General features: G+C 41.4%; 1 protein-coding gene across 1 annotated transcript in view; it reads left to right on the top strand.

Moving 5' to 3' along the window:
• The window catches only part of EXT1 (exostosin glycosyltransferase 1), a 289,209-nt gene extending 271,143 nt beyond the window's left edge, over positions 1 to 18,066 (top strand). Inside the window, 3 exon segments of the mRNA XM_056522646.1 lie at positions 12,178 to 12,338; positions 14,056 to 14,227; positions 17,567 to 18,066. Coding sequence (XP_056378621.1) covers positions 12,178 to 12,338; positions 14,056 to 14,227; positions 17,567 to 17,752 — 519 coding nt within the window. The 3' untranslated portion in view covers positions 17,753 to 18,066.
• Positions 18,067 to 23,319: the final 5,253 nt, after the last annotated feature.

Genomic DNA, 23,319 nt, shown 5'->3' with positions numbered 1-23,319 from the left:
CAATATCACTTTATATTTTCATATATATATATATATATATATATATATATATATATATATATGAGAGAGATACAGATATATATATATATATATATATATGAGAGAGACACAGATATATATATATATATATATATATAATAATTTTTTTGCTTGCCAAGTCTTTTTTTTTATTCCCATTTTAGCATTTTGTATAGCAATATCGTCACCTCCTTCTGGTGTCAGGGCATGTATTTTTTATTTTATATAATTTTTTATTTTTTTTGCGTGTCAATTAGCCTCTTCATTTGCATATCGCACTTTCTTATAATGTCACCGCACAGAGAGAGAGCGAGGCTAGGAAGGCGCGCCATATTATCTGCTCATCTCATCGTTCCCAGAAAAAGCATCTTCCGAGGCGTTTATGTCGCTAATTAAGGTTTTGTGAACAGTATCTCCCATCTCGGGTGCAAGATTGGATTATCCAGAACCAACAAGAAATCAAACATTTCCCATGGAACTTAAGATGTTTGCGGATGCAAAGAATGTGAGCGGATAATTACACCGGGAGAAGAAAAGAGCGCCGGAGACGGAGTCCTGTAGGCCAAGCGAGATTCCATTCTGTTAATTACGGAGATGGCAGAGCCGCGGAAGGGTTCAGAATACTGAGCGGGGTAGACGCCATTGCTTTGTATTGCTCTGGTTTTAATGAATTATCCCATTAGGCTGTATGGAAATCTAACAAGGTGAGGCCGGGTAATGAAATTAACTGTAACACCTACTTTATTAGAAGTCCCCAAGATGGCATTTTTTTCCCTAAATTGCTTTTTGTAATCTGTAGATGTTCTTGTACTTTTTTTTTTTCTGGAAGTGGTTGTACATCAGTGGTCTGAAACTACGACCCTCCAGAATTTGCAAAACTTCAACTCCCAGCATGCCCGGACAGCCAACGGCTGTCCGGGCATGCTGGGAGTTGAAGTTTTGCAACATCTGGAGGACCAGAGTTTTAGACCGCTGTTATATCTAATTAAACAAAAATAGCTGTGTTCTTTCCAAAACTGCACCAAACCCATCTACAGGTTGTGGACGGTATTGCAGCTCAGCATCAGATCTTGGCCTAATGCATTGCAATAATCATAAGATGTGCTCCCCCAGTAGTGCGAAGTGCAACCCCTTGTGTATGGATTCAAAGGATAGGTCCCAAAATCTACTGTCCCATCGCCCAGGGATTTCATAAAAGAGCCCTGGCAGAAGTCACTGAATGTCCTTAAAGGGTACCTCTCATCAAAAAAACTTTTGATATATTATAGATTAATGTATGCAGAATAACTTTACAATTGCATGTTATTAAAAAATATGCTTCTTTCTATTTAATTTTCCACTTTGAAGAAATGACCACTAGGGGTCTCCCTACCAGTCCTGGCAGCAAGCATTTCAGACTCATGCTGGAGTCCTAAACACTACGAGCTGCCAGTCTGCTTTGTTCACAAAGGAGAACACTCAGAGCTGCCAGTCTGCTTTGTTCACAGCCTGTTTGGCTGTGAACAAAGCAGGCTGGCAGCTCTGATTGTTTAGGACTCCAGCATGAGTCAGAAATGCTTGCTGACAGGACTGATCGGGAAAAATACAATAGAAAGAAGCATATTTTTCATTAACATGCTATCGGAAAGTTATTCAACATTCATTAATCTAAAATATATCAAAAGTTTATTTGATGAGAGGTACCCTTTAAAGGGGTATTCCAGGAAAACCTTTTTTTATATATCAAATGGCTCCAAAAAGTTTAACAGATTTGTAAATTACTTCTATTAAAAAATTCTTAATCCTTTCAATAATTATCAGCTGCTAAAGTTGAGTTGTTCTTTTCTGTCTGGCAACAGTGCTCTCTGCTGACATCTCTGCTGACATCTCAGGAACTGCACAGAGTAGAAGAGGTTTGCTATGGGGATTTGCTTCTAAACTGGGCGTTTCCCGAGACACGTGTCATCAGAGAGCACTGAGACAGAAAAGAACAACTCAACTTCAGAAGCTCATAAGTACTGAAAGGATGAAGATTTTTTTTTATATAAGTAATTTACAAATCTGTTTAACTTTCTGGAGCCAGTTGATATATATAAATAAAAGTTTTTTCCTGGATAACCCCTTTAAAAAGGTACTCCCGTGGCAAACAAACAGATTTGTAAATTACTTAACTTAATCCTTCCAGTACTTATCAGCTGCTGTATACTACAGAGGAAGTTCTTTTTTTTATAGATTTCTTTTCTGTCTGACCACAGTGCTCTCTGCTGACGCCTCTGTCCATGTCAGGAACTGTCCAGAGCAGGAGAGGTATGCTATGGCCATTTTGCTCCTGCTCTGGACAGTTCCTGACATGGATAGAGGTGTCAGCAGAGAGCACTGTGGTCAGACAGAAAATAAATTCAAAAAGAAAAGAACTTCCTGTCGACCATACAGCAGCTGATAAGTACTGGATGGGTTAAGATGTTTAAATAGAAGTAATTTACAAATCGGTTTGTAATTAAAACTTTCTGGCACCAGTTTACTTAAAAATAAATAAATAATAATAATGGTTTTCCACCGGGGTGGGGGCTGGAGCGGTGGGCTACGGAGGGAGTATCCATGTTCATTCACTTGTACTAGCTCCAACACGTTTCACAGCGCTTTACAGAGCTTGTCATCACTCAGATTGATTCCTGCCCCTGTTGGAGATTTGGATTGTGGGGGAAAAACCCATGCAAACCTGGGGAGAACATACAAACTCCTTGCAGTTGTTGCCTTCGATGGCCATATACCAATCACAGTACTCATTCACTTTAATATTTGGGGGGGGGGGGGGGGGCCAGACCACTCTCTCTAGTCAGTAGCTTTGTGAGGCTTTTAGGGTTGTGATATATCCCTTCGCTACAGCCACTATAATTTAGGTGGTAGAGACCGAACCAAATCTTTGTCTTTCTCAACGTGTAATTGTCGAAAAGGTTGAAGAGATTATCCCATACGCGCATTACTGTGAGCTGGCGTGATGGCATGGAAGGGGTTGTGTTCTTTGGAAAATCATTTTGGTTGGAAGGACCCAATGATAAGCTTCAACCTCCAGCGATCAGCTGTGATCTGTGATGGATCCTAGGCAACAAATCTTCCGTTTCACTGCAGTGCCTCCACAGGAGAAATGAAGTATTACACTAGTCTCATTGTAGTAGCAAGAGGTTGTGGAACGAACTGTTGTAGGCAAAAAACTAAACTGTGTACTGAGGGGGTTCAGCTTTAGTTTCCTTCTTTTTGGCGAGATAGCTAGAATGGTAGAAGTGCCGTGGATCCGCGGGTGCTTCACTCCAAACTTTTTGCTGCTGCTTTCTTCCACCCCAGTCTGGGCATCGTTCCTTGTGAAGTCTGAATCCCTGTTAGTACTGAAGTTGTGCCCACAGTACAACACCCTATGGTGAGCCTAGTCCTCTTAGGAGTGAGGGCACATATTGTGCAGCCATATTGTTCTTTTTTCCATGTGTATCTACACCGTTCTCATTGTGTATTACTCTATGGACAGACATTTGGTTTCAATGTTTCTGGGTCCTCCAGAGTAGCAGATGCTCTTTGTAGGCAATACAGCTAAGGGTGCATTCCCACCACGTTTTTGCAATACAGTTCCTGTATCAGGTTTTTGATGAAAAATGGATTCCTCAAAACCAGACTAAACTGCATCAAAACGTGTGTACAAATTTCAACCCGTATACAGTTAAAAACCGTACATGGTTTGAAAAATGATGTCCGGTTGCATCCATTTTTTTTAAGAAAAAACGTATACGTCTTTAACTTTTCACTCCATTTTGGATAAAGTTTCGCTTTTTTGATTGAAATTCCTAACTGTGCAAAGTCAAAAACCGTATGCTGAAAACCGGATGGAACCGTACGCACATATGTTCGTATATGGTTTAACACGGTTTTTCACCAGGACCAAAAAATGTTAGACTACGGTTTTGGGACAAAACCATATAATGCAAAACGGACTAAACCGGATGATGCGTTTGACATACGGTTTACAATGTTAAGTCAATGCATACGGTCCCCTATGATTCAGGCTTTCATCCACTCACGTCCTGTATTTTGTGCGTGCGTTCCCCATAGTGTACACATGGCTGCCACGCCTGAGGTATTGCATTTTATGGGTAATTGTTGTTTTGACCAGAGGAGCGAGATTCTCTGTGACAAGCCCATCTCCTGCTCATATCCTCCCTACCTTTACATTAGCCATTGTGACATTAATGGAATGCTAATCCAAATTGGACGCAGAGGGCCCATCAGAACTCAGCGTCCCATGTTTAATTGGCTGTCTGGTGTTGTCATACTTGGTGCCATTTGTGCCACGCTTGTGCTTTTTACACTTGGCTTCCTTCCTTTGTCAAAGATTTGCATAGCTCTCAAGTGCCACCTCCTCGACGTTTCTTTGTAAATGTTAAAGTAGGCCCGTCACACATATATACACCTGCGAGGACTGACATTTGTGGCCCAAATCAATCGGAACGGTATCGTAATTGACTTTGTATAGCGGTGTGGTGTCAGTCATGTAAGATTCTTTTTTTATGGTTTTATGTAGATAGAGCTTAACAATCGTATCCTGGAAAGTTATCAAACTTTTTAATATGGTTGGTGTTTTAGTTCCTCACTGTTGTCAAGATTTTTCTTAAAGGAGTACCCCACTGACCCAGCATCCGGAACATTTAGTTCCGAATGCTGGGTGTGGGCTGCGAGGGTTGTGACATCACCACCACACCCCCTCCTATAGACTTGCATTGAAGGCGTGTGGTGTGACGTAATGACCCCTGCAGCCCGCACCCAGCGTTCAGAACTAAATGTTCCAGATGCTGGGGCAGTGGAGTACCCCTTTAAAGGCTCTCCATGTTGGTGAATCCATACCTTTTAAAAGGGTTCCTTGACAATAAAATAAGCAGGTAAAAAAATGTGTCCCCCTGCAGTGATTGGCTGTAATATGTGTGTAGACTTGGCAGTATGTTTTCAGTTTCCCTGCACTGCCCCCACAGGAGAAATAAAGCATTACACAGTGTCCATTCAAATAATTGTGTTGTCTGTGTAATACAGGACAGGTCCTCCAGAGAGAGACTCTTTGTACTCATGCTCCACTCTGGTCAAGAGATGAGGATTGTGATCATAAAATGAGGTTTAAAAACTAGACAATCACTTTAAATATGTTTAGCCTCTGAGAATTTGCTTCAGGTGAATTCAGTCTAGACAGTCTGTGAACAAAACATTCCAGCAGTCTGAAGCTCTGCCCAAATGGATCAGACGAATAAAAAGCATGAGGAGCATTGGAGAGAGATTTGGGAGATGACTCCGCAGCTTTCTCTGAGTGAGGTTCATCGACTATCTCAGATCTATTTGCTGCATTGGGCCTACAGGACTCCCAAATTGTTATCTGATATTAGGTTCTGACCTGGTTCTAATTGCCCTTGCTGTGCCCTGCCTGATGCTGACCTCAGTCACCTCATGTGGTCCTGCACCGCTCGGCAGTCCTTCTGGAAGGGGTCCATTGACATCATATCACAGGGATATAAGGTCTCTATCGATCTCTCTCCGATGGTCTGTGTTTTGGGACATGTGGAAGATCTAACTGTTGAGGACCATAAGGTGGAAGTGACTAGGATGCTGTATATGTCCGCAAAAGTGATTGCGTTGCATTGGGTGGATAGTTCCCCGCGACTATTACTGAACTTGTTGCTAGTCTGGTCAATCTGGTCACTCTGTATATATACGGAAAGCCTAATGCTCTGCACAAGATTGAGAAGTTATGCGAAGTGTGGTTGGATGATTCCGGTTCAACCTCTAGGGAACTACAGAGGTTTCGTATGGGTTTGGTTTAATTTTCCTGCTACTCTGTTAACCACCCCACCTCCACCACCACCATCACCACCTTTTATTCTCATTTTTTTTTGCTGACATGGTTCTTCTGGTGGTTCTTTTTCTCTCTCTCGCAGGTGTGAACCCAGCCTAAAATGGTGGACACCATCAAAGAACCCTATTATAGTCAATGGGAGTCCATTGGACGTCATGTGACTGATCCTGCATTGCCACCCTTGTCATTCTGTTTCTGTGATGGAGCAGAGTAAATCGGAAAGGCTTAAAGGGAATCCGCTTTAATGGACGGTTCAAACTGTTGACGCTGTTAGGACGAGGAGACACATGGCACCTTTCATATAACTGCCTGTGCTTCCGTTATGTAGAAAAATGCTTGTATTATTTTGGGTGCAGAATCAGAGGTGTTTCCATGCCCTAGAAGTGCTGAGGACTGGAATGCATGCTCATCCTCCTCCCATCCCTGTTCTTGCTTTGACAGCTAGAAGCCAAGCCCTGTTTCAAAGTCTCTTCCCAGTTCTTTGCATACAAATTGTTCATGGGTTAAGGATTTGGAAACAGTGCTCAGCTTCCAGCAGACTGTCAATCAAGCAGGCAGGGACAGGTGTCCAGTCCTCAGTAATTCAGGGTCTTAGGAATGCCTCTTTAACTCTTGGCAGAGAATGAAAGCATTTAGGATCATACTGCTGACAAGGTCAGATAGCTGTTAGGACAAGGACACACATGACACCTTCCAAATGTAGAAAAATGCTTTTATTATCTGGTGCAAAGAGTCAAAGAGGCGTTCCAAAGACCCTGAAGTGCTGAGCGCTGGAATGCCTGCTCACCCCTCCCAACCCTGATCATGCTTGATTGGCAGCTGGAAGCCAAGCACTGCTTCCAAGTCTATTTCCTGCTCTTTGCCTTCAAATTGTGCATAGGTTCAGGATTCAGAAACAGTGCTCGGCTTCCAGCTGACCCTGCTTGATTGACATCGGGAACCCAAGCCCTGTTTCCAAGTCTCTTCCTTGTGCTTTGCATACAAATTCTGCATAGGTTCCGGATTTAGAAACCGTGCTCGGCTTCCAGCTGACTGTCGGTCAAGCAGGTCCTCAGCACTTCAGGGTTTTTGAAGTTCATCTTTTGACTCTTGGCAGAAAATAAAAGCATTTTTCTATATCATAGAAGCACAGACAGATAGGAAAGGTACCAGGTGTCTCCTTAGAACGTGAATGGTCAGATGACCGATTCCCAAGCCGTTATGGAATTGCTTTATAAGCAGTTTTCCCAATATGCAAAGTTAAACGTCTGTCGTTTAGTAGCCCCCATTGCCCTGCTTGAAAATCGCAGTCTTGGCGTTGCGTGGATTCCATTGCTGTATAGTGCTGCTGCTGTTTTCCATCAAGGCGTGCATGTAGCGAATAGCAGCAATACAATTAACCTCAATTAGACAGAAGATGTCAGTGAAAATGAAGCTGTTCCGGCAGGTCATTACTACACAGTGTTTTACGTGACGATTACACCCGTAAAATCGGCTTCTCCTTGCACGCTGTGCTCTGACTGCTGCCGCTGCTCCCCTTCCAGCCTGAAGGGCACACAAGCAGATGTCAGGGAGCCTGCTTCTGCCATGCCCGCCGTCCGCTGGGAGGACGAGGAAAAGGGCACGGAGAGAGACGACGACGAGTCGTCTAAACTACTGAATCATTAACAACTTTACAAAACTGCGGCAGCCGAGCTCTGAAAAAGGGCTTTGGGGGGGGAGGGGGTTAGGATTCTGTGTTTGTACAGGCCTCAAACAATTGTGGATGGTGTATACAGATCAGATGTAGCAGAGCTTAGTTTGTTATTGGCACAGCTCATTATAATACGGCAGTGTTTTCCAACCAGGGTGCCTCCAGCTGTTGCAAAACTACATCTCCCAGCATGCCCGGACAGCCTTCGGCTGTCCGGGCATGCTGGGAGTGGTAGTTTTGCAACAGCTGGAGGCACCCTGGTTGGAAAACACTGCAATACTGTTTAAAGGGCTTTTCCATAGAGGCTGGCATTAGCACCTGTTCACATCAAGTTTTGACTCTGTTTATCGTATACTGTACATTTAACCTCTTTATTACCAGTGTAGACAAGTGGTCCTCCTTTTTGTTTTTGTTTTTATGTATACGTTATGGGGGAGATTTATCAAAACCTGAGCAGAGGAAAAGTTGCTGAGTTGCCCATAGCAACCAATCGGATCGCTTCTTTCATTTCTGAAAAGGTCTCTGCAAAGTGAAAGTAGAGATCTGATTGGTTGCTATGGGCAACACAGTAACTTTTCCTCTGCACAGGTTTTGATAAATCTCCCCCTATGAGTTTAAGATATATATATATATATATATATATATATATACACACATACACATACATACACACATACATACACACACACACACACACACACACACACACACACACGAATTTAGAGGCAGCACAACCAGATAAGGTCCAAGGATCTCAGGGTGCAAGCATGTAAAATACACGGTCCCAATCGCAGACCATGAGAATAGATCCAGAACAAAATTGATCCTTGCAGCACACCCATAAAGTGCAAAAAAGTGAGGGTTTATTCACCCATCAGGACAATACGACGTTTCAGCAGCATCACGCCGCTTGAGAATGGCGGCGTGATGCTGCTGAAACATTGTATTGTCCTGATGGGCGAATAAATTCTCCCTAAGGACCAATATATGGTAAGTCAATATAAACTAATCACCTATAGACCACCTTGGTGGTCCAACAAAACCCATATATTTTAATTAAAATGCACTTTATTAATTGGCACACCACTTGTGATTAAAATTCCGGTGCATAGATGTTTCGCTGTAGATACAGCTTTGTCAAGAGGTAACAGGGCACCTATTACCTCTTGACAAAGCTGTACCTACAGCGAAACATGTCGAGGGGGGGGCGAGGTTTACCTAATAAATGTGACCAGTATGGCACAAGGATTATAATATAGATAACAGGGAGTCTATGCACCGGAATTTTAATCACAAGTGGTGTGCCAATTAATAAAGTGCATTTTAATTACAATATATGGGAAAAAGGGTTTTGTTGGACCACCAAGGTGGTCTATAGGTGATGGGCGAATAAACCTTCACTTTTTGCACTTTATGGGTGTGCTGCAAGGATCAATTATGTTCTGTGTGTGTATGTATATGTATATGTGTACATATATATATATATAGAGAGAGAGAGAGAGAGAGAGAGAATATGAATTCCTTCATAAAAGGAGTTAAAGGGGTACTCCGGTTAAAAACTTTTTTTTTTTTTTTTTTAAATCAACTGGTGCCAGAAAGTTGAGCAGATTTGTAAATTACTTCTATTTTATTTTTTATTTTTTACATTATAGTTAATGAGACTTTCGCAACACTGTATAGAACACTTTACATACAATACAAGCATACGTTTTTAAATGGATACTCCAGTGAAAAAATTTTTTTTTTTTTTTAAATCAACTGGTGCCAGAAAGTTGAACAGATTTGTAAATTACTTCTATTTAAAAATCTTAATCCTTCCAGTACTTATCAGCTGTTGTATGCTCCAGAGGAAGTTCTTCTTTCTTTTTAAAATAATTTTCTGTCTGACCACAGTGCTCTCTGCTGACACCTCTGTCCATGTCAGGAACTGCCAAGAGCGGGAGCAAATCCCCATAGGAAACCTATCCTGCTCTTGGCAGTTCCTAAAATGGACAGAGGTGTCAGCAGAGAGCACTGTGGTCAGACAGAAAATAATTTTGAAAAGAACTTCCTCTGGAGTATACAGCAGCTGATAAGTACTCGAAGGATTAAGATTTTTAAATAGAAGTAATGTACAAATCTGTTCAACTTTCTGGCACCAGTTGATTAAAAAAAAAAATGTTTTTCACCGGAGTCCCCATTTAAAAACGTACGTACGTATGTATTGGATGTAAAGTGTTCTATAAAGGGTTGTGAGAGTCCTTCATTGACTAGAATGTAAAAAAAAAAAAAATAGGGTTGTTGCGATACCCTTTTATTTTTAAGACTTTGTATGAGTATCAATACTTTTTTGTTTCAAAAGCCCCCAGTAGGTAGGTATCCCCCCCCATATGGTAGAAGCCCCCATAAGATAGGTAGGTAGGGAATCCCCCCTAATAGGTAGAAGCCCCCAGAAGATAGATAGGTAGGTAAGAAATTCCCCTATTCTTTTGATGCCCCCAGTTGGTAGGTAGGTAATCCTCCCCTTTTAGGTAGCCCCAGTACAAGTACTCCCTGCAAATGCGCAGTATTGGCACCAGGACATGTAACTTTCCCTTCTGGGATAGATTCCCGCTTGGCCCATAATCCCCAGTCATGTTTCAAGGCTCTTTAGACATTATTAAAGGGGTACTCCCGTGGAAAACTTTTTTTTTTAAATCAACTGGTGCCAGAAAGTTAAACAGATTTTGTAAATTACTTCTATTAAAAAATCTTAATCCTTCCAGTACTTATTAGCTGCTGAATACTACAGAGGAAATAGATTTCTTTTTGGAACACAGAGCTCTCTGCTGACATCATGACCACAGTGCTCTCTGCTGGCATCTCTGTCCATTTTAAGAACTGTCCAGAGTAGGAGAAAATCCCCATAGCAAACATATCCTGCTCTGGACAGTTCCTAAAATGGACAGAGATGTCAGCAGAGAGCACTGTGGTCATGATGTCAGCAGAGAGCTCTGTGTTCCAAAAAGAAAATCATTTCCTCTGTAGTATACAGACCCTAAAAAGTACTGGAAAGATTAAGATTTTTTTTAATAGAAGTAATTTACAAATCTATTTAACTTTCTGGCACCAGTTGATTAAAAAAAAAAAAAAAAAAAAAAGTTTTCTACGGGAGTACCCCTTTAAACATTTATTTGAAAGCATACTTCACATTTGAGCTATTTAGGTCAATGGCTACGCCAAGGGCGCCTATATGCTTGGCAGAGAGTTAAGGACATAAGCCAGTGTTTCCCCAAACAGTGTGCCTCCAGCTGTTGCAAAACTACAACTCCAAGCATGCTAGGAGTTGTAGTTTTGCAACAGCTGGAGACTCACTGTTTGGAAACACTGACCTTAGGGGTTATTGGTGATGCTGAAGTTACTTTCCTCTAAAAATCCAACAAAGGAAATAACCTTGAAAAACTTTTTTTCTATCATTGGAAGGTCGAACTAAAAGAAAGATTTATTTATTTATTTAAAAGAAAAAAAAAGATTCAAGCCAAAAAGGGTAGAGCTATAAATCTGAATTTAATGCTACGGTGTGCTGAACTTCGCCTGATGGATACATTAAAATGTGCATAATTTTAGGTTAGAATATCAAGCAGTTTTGTTAAAAGCAGAAGCGTATGTTTTTTTTTTTTTTCTACAGTTTGTAGTTTTTTTTCCCCCTATTTTTATTATTTTATATGTAGCTTATAATTGAGCCATTTGTCATTTGAATAGATAATGATCGTTTTTGCATCTCTATTATATCCGTGACATGGCGGCTGTCAAGTTCGGCCCTCAGATGGTGGCTCTGGCCTTTGTCTTGTATCCACTTAGAAGATCCATTAAAAGAATAGCCTTTTTTTAAAAAAATTTTTATTATAATATTTTATTTTCTTTTTCTGGGCGTTGTGGTTCCAATCTAATTCATTAAAGGAAAACTGTCACCAAGTTCACCCACACTAAACCCAATACACTGGGTTATAGTGTGGGTGAACAGGAGTCCACGGGTCACTTACTTTATTATGTTTTCTTGTCGCCGAGTTGACGTCCACTAAAGTTCTGCTGTTTGCCCTCCACTTGTGCTCTGAAGGCGGGTCCCCCACTGGCAGCCTTGCTTTGGGTCCCGGAGGAAGGGACCTTAGCCCGCCACCCTTGTTTGCATATTCATTTTCCCCCTGAGCGCAGCGCGTCAGGAGAGCGCTCTGTGCAGTGTAACTGCGCATGCGCCGGTCCCTCACTACACCCGGAAGCGAGTCTTCAGAAAGAGGTACTTCCGGGTGAAGAGAGGGACCAGCGCATGCACAGTTACACTGCACAGAGCGCTCTCCCGACGCGCTGCGCTCAGGGGGAAAATGAATATGCAAACAAGGGTGGCGGGCTAAGGCCCCCTTCCTCCAGGAACCAAAGCGAGGCTGCCGGCGGGGGACCCGCCTTCAGAGCGCAAGTGGAGGGCAAACAGCGGAACTTTAGGGGACGACAACTCTGCGAGTGACCCCATGTATGGACTCCTGTTCACCCACACTATAACCCAGTGTATTGGGTTTAGTGTGGGTGAGCTTGTTGAGTTTTCCTTTAAATCACAATATAGTGTCAGTAGTAGAATCCTAATAACCTTTTACAATATTTTTTTTTTCTTTTACAGGTGGATTTTGCCTTTACGGTTTGGCAGAGCTTTCCAGAAAGGATTGTGGGTTACCCAGCCCGTAGTCACTTTTGGGACAGCGCAAAGGAGCGATGGGGTTACACATCCAAGTGGACTAATGACTACTCCATGGTACTAACCGGAGCTGCTATCTACCACAAGTAAGTGGCTTGTCGTCATGTGGTCCTATGCATATAATGCCACCATGTTTATTTCTCTGTTTATGGTTGCTATAGTTACAGGGACTAGCGGTAAATGGGTGGACGACTGACTGTTGGGAAGCATTCATTCTTGTTTTCTGTACAGAGGAAGGGGTAAGCTTTGCTGGACACCTCTGGCAGCAACTTATCTCTCTGACAACAGGATCGGGCAGTTGAAATTCAACATGCTCGATCCTTCTTTTCCGACCACTACATCACCCATCAGGGCTAGACCCCCATGCAGATTAGGTAGTGGGCCATTCCTACTCAAAATCTATGGATTTGGCAGACTTTTTTTTCTAATGGGTATGGGAGGCTGTCAGCAGAAGACCAGTAATTAAAAAAAAATGACTGGTTGCTAGGGATGTGCTGCCTAACAACCACATACAAATGACTGCAGCCTTCGGGTGTGTATCCATAGCAACCTGAGTCACATGACTCAGCTAATCCAGCTCAAAGGTGACAGCAGCGAATGATATTGTGCCCTATTAATAAGATTTTTCTAAAAATATAGATGACCTTGTATAACTAAGACTGGCTTCACACTGCACTGAGCAGGGTCCGGGTACCATTCAAGCCAGGATAGGCCTGCACATGTGTTAAATGGAACCGTAGACCCTCTTTTTGTGTTGTTTTGACGATCCCGTTCTCCTCTGAAGTGTCCCGGTGTCTTCCGTGCCTTCAGAGACAAGTAGCTGGTTGCAGGACCTTCCCGCTCTGCCAATCACTGACCGAGACAGGACGCTGAAGCAGTCAATGATTGGCTGAGCAGGAAGGTCCTGCAACCAGTTCCTTGTCTCTGAAGAAGGAGGCACAGAAGACACCAGACCTCTCGGAGGAGAACGTGATCTGTGGCAGAACAACGGGGGATCGGGCCCCAAGCCCGAACACACATTACACACACCCACAGTCGGGTGGGAGGTAGTGGACAGCCGGCACACCCAGGAATCTGATCTGGAGTCGGGCCGCCTCTGAAATTCAGTAGCAAGGTAATCGCAGGGTTTTGCGGGCACGTAATCGCGAGCAGCTACTATTGCGATTCGATTGTTTTTGTGATAAATCGTGCAGCCCACTGTACAGGTTTAACTACATCAGTTAAGATGGGAATATCAAATTATGCAGTACAGTGGTCCCTCAACATACGATGGTAATTCGTTCCAAACGAGCCATCGTTTGTCGAATCCATCGTATGTTGAGGGATTCGTGCAATGTAAAGTATAGGAAGCTGTACTCACCTGTCCCCGCCGCTCCCGATGGTGTCCCCGCCGCTCCCGATGGTGACCCGGTCCTCCGCTGGGCTCTCCGCTGTCTTCTCCGGTCCTGCTGTCTTCTCCGGTCCTCCGCTGTCTTCTCTGGTCCTCCGCTGTCTTCTCTGGTCCTCCGCTGTCTTCTCTGGTCCTCCGCTGTCTTCTCTGGTCCTCCGCTGTCTTCTCTGGTCCTCCGCTGTCTTCTCCGGTCCTCCGCTGTCTTCTCCGGTCCTCCGCTGTCTTCTCCGGTCCTCCGCTGTCTTCTCCATTAGGGGTCACCATTGAGAAAAAAAAAAAACACGGCGCCATACACAGTATTTGGACATGTAAAGTCACATGGCTTTCGTCAATGACCGTCTTCCGGATGGATTTGTGTTTCGACTTAGCGTAATTCAAGTGTGATACTGATATTATGTGTCTATGTTTTGCAGATACTATCACTACCTGTACACCAATTACTTGCCTGCCAGTCTGAAAAACATGGTGGACCAATTAGCCAATTGTGAAGATATCCTAATAAACTTTCTGGTGTCGGCCGTAACAAAGTTGCCGCCAATCAAAGTGACGCAGAAAAAGCAGTATAAGGAGACTATGATGGGACAGGTATGTTGGCAGAAGAGTAAACAGTGTTTTTTGCTTTTCTTAGAGCTATTTTTTTGTAAATTCTTTGTTTCATGTAGTCTGGATTTGATGCTTAGCGGTTGTGCCTGTTGTGATCGCTTTTTTTTTTTTTTTTTTTGTAAATTCAGAGCTCACATTTCTCTTTGTCTTCCAAAAACAGTGCTTACCTGTCCTCAGGCTGTGTGTGGTATTACAACTACGCTGCAGTACTACTCACAAACTAGAGGACAACAGCTATGTTTTATTTATGTTCTTTTCCTCGATAACCCTTTAAAGCCCAACCCTGTTCCACTAGAAATTTGCATAAAATCCATAGAGCCCATTATTATAATTTTTTTTTGTTGTATTTGCATAACCCCACCCGCTTGTGCATCTGTTTTAAATATAAATCTGTGAAATAGAGATGATTGGGAGGAAAATCTGTTGTAGGAAAAGCTTCTGATCCCCCTGCATTAGAGGAGCTCAACTTTGTCTGCTAAAGGGGTATTCCGGCCTTATACTGTACATCTTACCCCCTATCCTGATATGATGTATGATAGCTGGAGTCCTGCTGCTGGGGACACCCCGCGATCTCAGTGCAGCCCCCGACATTCTGTGCCGGGTGCCGCCTCCGAGACCAACATGTGAGGTCATGGACACGCCCCCTCAGGACATCTTGTCACACCCCCTCCATTCATGTCTATGGGAGGGTGCGTGACGGCCGTCACGCCCCCTCCCATAGGCATGAATGGAGGGGGCATGCCAGGGGCTGCACCGAGATCGCGAGGGTCCGTCCTGCGATCCTACAGCTTATCCCCTATACTTTGGATAGCGGGTTAGATATACAGGGTATGAGGCCGGTATACCCCTTTAACAACTGTTAGTATCCGGTAGCAGCCAGCAGAATTGTGAATGCAGCACATTACCAGCTGTATTGGCTTAAAATATATAATTTTCTTTTTGATGTTTTATTGATGACATGATATTTTATTTACTTTGTTTTTCCTTTCCTTTATGTTTATTATAAAATCTTTTAATAATAATGATAATAAAATTGTCCAAATCTTTAAAATTACGTTAACAAAATATTCTATAACGGGCCCATTCTAACCTACAACGTCACCTGTACATTACTCAATTCTTTTACACCTCTAGGACTGGACTGAGCACGTTCTCGCCCCTTACTTACTCTTTTACAGCTTTATATAGTTCTTTTGAATCACCCTGTAAATAGCAGCCACTTTGAGCCCTGTTGGTGGGAATGATTTCCTCGTGTGGATTATTTCTTCTTTTTAACTTCTTTTTTTAATTTTTTTGGAGAGTTCCTTGCCCTCACTACTTATCGAAATGGAACATAGACTGCATGTTGTGCTTGTGGGAGGTTAACAAGCTTCCAGGCGACTGAGAGTTATGTTAATGCATCCCAACCAGTCAAAATGAACCAGACGGCGGCCTACCACCGGCACTTATTAAAATCCCTGTGTCCCCTATATATTCTACCCATGTAGCCATTCTTTTATGTTCTTAAATATTCAGTATATAAATCAATACTCGCCTGCAAATTTATTTTTATTTTTTGCTTTTGACTTCTTTTTATTTATTTTTATTCATTTACTCACAAAATCAACACTTAAATGTTAATTAACATGTTAAGTAAGTAGCTTCAAAATGATTTTCTTGTGTTAGTTTTAAGTTACATAAAGTTTTATGCATCATTCACTACCAGAGCTGCATTTAAAACTCACATGGTTGAAGCCCTCTGCATGCCTACCTATGAATTAGAGTATATCTGCTGTAATAATACTACCCACTCTATATATATATATATATCAGAATACTGCCCCCTTTGTGCAAAAATATAAATGCTAAAATACAGCCTTCCGTGTACAAGTATATAACTACGATAATACTGCCTCCTGGGTATAATATAACCACTATAATACTGCATATATGTGCAAGAATAGAACTACTATAATACTGCTCCTATGTACAAGAATATAACTACTGTAATACTGCCTCCTATATACAAGAATATAACTACTATAATACTGCCCCCTATGTACAAGAATAGAACTACTATAATACTGCCCCTATATATAAAAGAATATAACTACTATAATACTGCTCTTATATACAAGAATATAACTACTATAATACTGCCCCTATATACAAGAATATAACTACTATAATACTGCCCCTATATACAAGAATATAACTAATATAATACTGCCTCATATATTCAAGAATATAACTACTATAATACTGCCTCCTATGTACAAGAATATAACTACTACTATAATACTGCTCCTATGTACAAGAATATAACTACTATAATACTGCCTCCTATATACAAGAATATAACTACTATAATACTGCCCCTATATATAAGAATATAACTACTATAATACTGCTCCTATATACAAGAATATAACTACTATAATACTGCCTCCTATATACAAGAATATAACTACTACTATAATACTGCCTCCTATATACAAGAATATAACTACTACTATAATACTGCTCGTATATACAAGAATATAACTACTATAATACTGCTCCTATATACAAGAATATAACTACTACTATAATACTGCTCCTATATACAAGAATATAACTACTATAATACTGTTCCTATATACAAGAATATAACTACTATAATACTGCCCCTATATACAAGAATATAACTACTATAATACTACCTCCTATATACAAGAATATAACTACTATAATACTGCTCCTATATACAAGAATCTAACTACTATAATACTGCTCCTATATACAAGAATATAACTACTATAATACTGCTCCTATATACAAGAATATAACTACTATAATACTGCCCCCTATATACAAAAATATAACTACTATAATACTGCTCCTATATACAAGAATATAACTACTATAATACTGCTCCTATATACAAGAATATAACTACTATAATACTGCCTCCTATATACAAGAATATAACTACTATAATACTGCCTCATATATACAAGAATATAACTACTATAATACTGCTCCTATATACAAGAATATAACTACTATAATACTGCTCCTATATACAAGAATATAACTACTATAATACTGCCCCTATATACAAGAATATAACAAGAAAGGGAAAAAAATCATGTTATTAGGTGTATCTGTCGCCAAACCGATGACTGACTCCAAAGCAGCTTCAGGAGGATAACTTAGCATTTTTATATTTCCAAAAATATTTATATATATATAATGAAAAATAGGCACACATATATATTTATATAGTGTATATTATATATAGATTTTTATAGAGATAAATATGGTTTGCGATAACCTAATATTTCCGTTTTGTCCCTGTAGACCTCCAGAGCTTCTCGCTGGGCAGACCCCGACCACTTTGCTCAGAGACAGACTTGTATGAATACGTTTGCCAGCTGGTTTGGCTATATGCCGCTCATTCACTCACAGATGAGACTCGACCCCGTTCTCTTCAAGGATCAGGTCTCAATCCTACGAAAGAAATATCGGGACATTGAACGACTTTGAGACATAAACTGCCACCGGAATGAGCCTTCTTGCCCCAGTGCGTCTCCATCCACACATGGACTACTGCTTATGAACGGTTTTATTGTGCCGCTTCCACACACGGAATACACAAAGCGTTTTGGAAACCAGGACTTTGGGCGTCTGGACTCCATTGCACTGGACTGCTTTACAACACCCACCAAGCTTTGTCGTCTCAGAACTAGGCTGTGTACAGTTTAATTATGGAACATTAAATAATTATTTTTGAAATGATTGCTATGCAGGTTTAAACTTTTTTAATGAACAAAAACTATTAAAATCAGATCTTTCTTTAACCTGTGTTTCCTTTTTTCTTTACTATTTAGTAGGTAACGATTATAACTAAGTTGCCACCTATTCGCGTATGCTGCAGATATCATACAATGCTTCTCCAGCACGTTGAAAAACTACAACTCCCAGCATGTTCGGGCATGCTGGGAGTTGTTGTCTTACAACTGCTAGTGGCTCCCAGGTTTGAAAACACTGCACTAGGATATGGATGGAGGGACGTCAAACCCTGTGAAGGGGCATCAACACTTCAGTGTTGCCTATGTACAAAAATATAACTACTATAATACTGCGCCCATGTACAAGAATATAACTAATATAATACTGCTCCTATATACAAGAATATATCTACTATAATACTGTATCCTATATACAAGAATATAACTACTATAATACTGCTCCTATATACAAGAATATAACTACTATAATACTGCTCCTATATACAAGAATATAACTACTATAATACTGCTCCTATATACAAGAATATAACTACTATAATACTGATCCTATATACAAGAATATAACTACTATAATACTGCTCCTATATACAAGAATATAACTACTATAATACTGCTCCTATATACAAGAATATACCTACTATAATACTGCTTCTATATACAAGAATATAACTACTATAATACTGCCTCCTATGTACAAGAATATAACTACTATAATACTGCCTCCTATATACAAGAATATAACTACTATAATACTGCTCCTATATACAAGAATAGAACTACTATAATACTGCTCCTATATACAAGAATAGAACTACTATAATACTGCTCCTATATACAAGAATATAACTACTATAATACTGCCTCCTATATACAAGAATATAACTAATATAATACTGCTCCTATATACAAGAATATAACTACTATAATACTGCTCCTATATACAAGAATAGAACTACTATAATACTGCTCCTATATACAAGAATATAACTACTATAATACTGCCTCCTATATACAAGAATATAACTACTATAATACTGCCTCCTATATACAAGAATATAACTACTATAATACTGCCTCATATATACAAGAATATAACTACTATAATACTGCTCCTATATACAAGAATATAACTACTATAATACTGTTCCTATATACAAGAATATAACTACTATAATACTGCTCCTATATACAAGAATATAACTACTATAATACTGTTCCTATATACAAGAATATAACTACTATAATACTGATCCTATATACAAGAATATAACTACTATAATACTGCTCCTATATACAAGAATATAACTACTATAATACTGCTCCTATATACAAGAATATAACTACTATAATACTGCTCCTATATACAAGAATATAACTACTTTAACATTAAATAGTAGGGTACCAGACAAGGCCTGTAGACAAGAGAAGGGCTGTTTTTATCAGGCAGAGCAAACATTTTCTTCTCTAATCTCATACATTCCCTTTCATATATTATTGTTTGCAAAAAACAAAAAGTTGGATAGCACATGTAATCCAAAACTACTTCTACACACTGCAATACAAATGCACGCCCGAAAATGACCGCAACACACTGCAAGTGCCAAGACACATGTATAATATTGGCCCAGATTTATCAAACTGTCGAAAACCACAACTTTTCAAATGATTAATTCATATTAATGGCCCAGATTTATCAAACTGTGTGAGAGAAAAAGTGGAGAGATATTCCCAGAGCGACCAATCACAGCTCAGCTAAAGAGCTGAGGTAAAGTGAAAGCTGAGCTGTGATTGGTCGCTGTGGAAAAAATCTCTGCACTTTTTCTCTCACACAGTTTGATAAATCTGGGCCATTAATATGAATTAATAATTTGAAGTTGTCGTTTTCTGCATACCATTTGATCAAATAAAACGTACCATCCCACAATGGCGCGGTATTTCCCAACCAGGGTGCCTCCAGCTGTGGCAAAACTACAACTCCCAGCATGCCCGGACAGCCAACGGCTGTCCGGGCATGCTGGGAGTTGTAGTTTTGCCACAGCTGGAGGCACCCTGGTTAGGAAATCACTGCCGTGGTGGGACAGTACATACTATTTAGAGATAAGCGAACTTACAGTAAATTCGATTCGTCACGAACTTCTCGGCTCGACTGTTGCTGACTTTTCCTGCATAAATTAGTTCAGCTTTCCGGTGCTCCGGTGGGCTGGAAAAGGTGGATACAGTCCTAGGAAAGAGTCTCCTAGGACTGTATCCACCTTTTCCAGCCCACGGGAGCACCTGAAAGCTGAACTAATTTATGCAGGAAAAGACATCAACTGCCGAGCCGAGAAGTTCGTGACGAATCGAATTTACTGTAAGTTCGCTCATCTCTAATACTATTTGATCACATGGAATGCCATAAGATCCTATTGCAGTTCATATTGATAATGGAGTTGCTGTGTTGCCCATAGCAACCAACCAGATCGCTCCTTTCATTTTTCAGAGGCCTTTTTTGAAAGTGAAAGAAGCGATCTGATTGGTTGCTATGGGCAACTCAGCAACGTTTCCTCCGGACAGGTTTTGATAAATCTCCCCCACCATTATACATATATCTTTAGTTGTTGTGTGCTAATGTTGTAGTACCGCCTGCAGTAAGACACCGCTATAATAGAGAGTTGTGTCAAACAGCGCTCCCGGCTCTGCTACATCTTTATATAACAATGTTATTACTTCGGCTCTAACGCTTATCTGTAGAATATTGTGGTACCTGTGTAATGTATGTCATCGTGGCGGGTTTTATTCTTATTCTAATAAGGAGAAGGTATAGACATGTAAATGAACGTTCCCAACATCCACTATCTCTGCGGTGACCTTTTTACTCCTGCCCTTTATTCCTCTAGCTGCATGGTGCCCCCCACCCCATTTTTTTTTTTCCTTTCTATAATGGCACCCAATACGTGTTCATTGTTATTCACGGCACAGGACGTTGTGTGACGGAAATCTTCACGGCGTGTCATAATTCAAAGGGAAAAGTAGGCTGGAGATTTAATTTGGGCCCGCTCTATTTTTATACCCTCGCGCTCGCTGTGAAACGAAGGGATGTGACTGGAGAGAAGCGTCGTAGATGCCGCTTTCTCCCCGTACATACAGGCAATTAAATGGATTCTAAGTGAGTACATAAAGAGCTGACACGTTACACATCACATGGGGCCCCCGCACCTACAGGTGTCTCTGTTCTTTATACTATACGACCCTCGATATGGAGTTAAAATTGCAACACTAAGAAGGAAAGGTGACTGAATTCTGGAAATCACAGGATCAATATATCAGACCCCCCCATGTCGGCGAATTTACACTTGCGATTTGCGGCTATTCCGGGTCATACGGGTCTATCTATAGTGACCCGGAAAATAAAGGGGATCGCGGATGTCTTAGACACCCACGATCCCCTTGAAGCAATAGGAGTGAGGTGGCAGAGGTGCCACCCCTCCTATCTCTGCTATTGGTGGTCTAGACGCGACCACCAATAGCAGATCGGGGGGCGGAGGGGTTTACTTTCGGTTTCCCCGTCCTGCCCACCCACAATAGGCGGAGCAGGACGGGGAAACCGACAGGGACCGGCGCTGAAGATCCACTTACCCATCGGCGACGGCAGCGGGCGACCATCGGCGGTGGCAGCGGGCGATGATCGGCGGAAGAAGAGGACGGCGACGCAGCTCCCCGGATCAGACGGAAGCCGGCGAGTTACTTAGCAACATCTGGAGGGCTACAGTCTGAGACCACTATAGTGGTCTCTAAACTGTAACATTCCAGATGTTGCAAAACTACAACTCCCAGCATGCCCAGAGAGCTGTTTAGGCATGCTGGGAGTTGCAGTTTTGCAACAGCTGGAGGTCTACAGTTTGAGACCACTGCACAGTGATCTCTATACTGTGCACCTCCAGATCTTGCAAAACTACAACTGATAGCATGCCCACACAGCAGTTTGCTGTCTGGGCATGCTGGGAGTTGTAGTTTTGCAACATCTGGAGGTCCACAGTTTGGAGACCACTGTACAGTGGTCTCTAAACTATAGCTCTCCAGAGTACAACTCTCCAAAGTACAACTCCCAGCATGCACGGTCTGTCAGTACATGTAGGGAGTTGTAGTTTTGAAACAGCTGGAGGTTTGCCCCCCCCCCCCCCCCCCCCCATGTGAACGTACAGGGTACATTCACACTGGCGGGTTTACAGTAAGTTTACTACTTCAAGTATGAGCTGCGGCAAATTTTTCGCCGCAGTGCAAACTCCTAGCGGTAAATTCACTGTAAACCTCCGCCAGTGTGAACGTACCCTAAAAACACTACACTACACTAACACATAATAAAGGGTAAAACACTACATATACACCCCCTTACACTGTCCCCCCCAATAAAAATATAAACCTATTGTACGGCAGTGTTTCCAAAACAGAGCCTCCAGCTGTTGCAAAACAACAATTCACAGCATTTCCGGACAGCCACTGACTGTCCAGGCATGCTGGGAGTTTAGCAACAGCTGGAGGCACCCTGTTTGGGAATCACTGGCGTAGAATACCCCTATGTCCACCCCTGTGCAATCCCTAATTTAGTCCTCAAATGTGCATGGCGCTCTCTCACTTCGGAGCCCTGTCGAATTTCAAGGAAACAGTTTAGGGCCACTTATGGGGTATCTCCATACTCGGGAGAAATTGCACTACAAATTTTGGGGGCTTTTTTCCTTTTACCCCTTATGAAAAAGAAAAGTTGGGGTCTACACCAGCCTGTTAGTGTAAAAAAAAATTTTTTTACACTGTGAGAGCGCACCATGTACATTTGAGGCCTAAATTGGTGATTTGCACGGCGGTGGCTGATTTTACAGCGGTTCTGACATAAACCCAAAAAAATAAATACCCACAAGTGACCCCATTTTGGAAACGACACCCCTCACGGAACGTAACAAGGGGTATAGTGAGCCTGAACACCCCACAGTTGTTTGACAATTTTTCATTAAAGTTGGATGGGAAAATGAAAAAAAAAATGTTTTCACTAAAATGCTGGTGTCACCCTAAATGTTTCATTTTCACAAGGGAAAATAAAAAAAGAAGCCCCCCAAAATTTGTAACCCCATATCTTCTGAGTAAGAACATACCCCATATGTGGATGTAAAGTGCTCTATGGGTGCACTACAATGCTCAGAAGAGAAGGAGCGCCATTGGGATTTTGAAGAGAAAATTTGTCCGGAATTGAAGGCCCCATAGTGCCAGAACAATGAACCCCCCCCCACATGTGACCCCATTTTGGAAACTGCATCCCTCACGTAATGTAAT

Source organism: Hyla sarda, chromosome 5 (genome assembly GCF_029499605.1).
Source record: "Hyla sarda isolate aHylSar1 chromosome 5, aHylSar1.hap1, whole genome shotgun sequence".
In the NCBI taxonomy this organism is placed as follows: domain Eukaryota; kingdom Metazoa; phylum Chordata; class Amphibia; order Anura; family Hylidae; genus Hyla; species Hyla sarda.
This window is presented reverse-complemented; position numbering and strand designations above follow the sequence as displayed.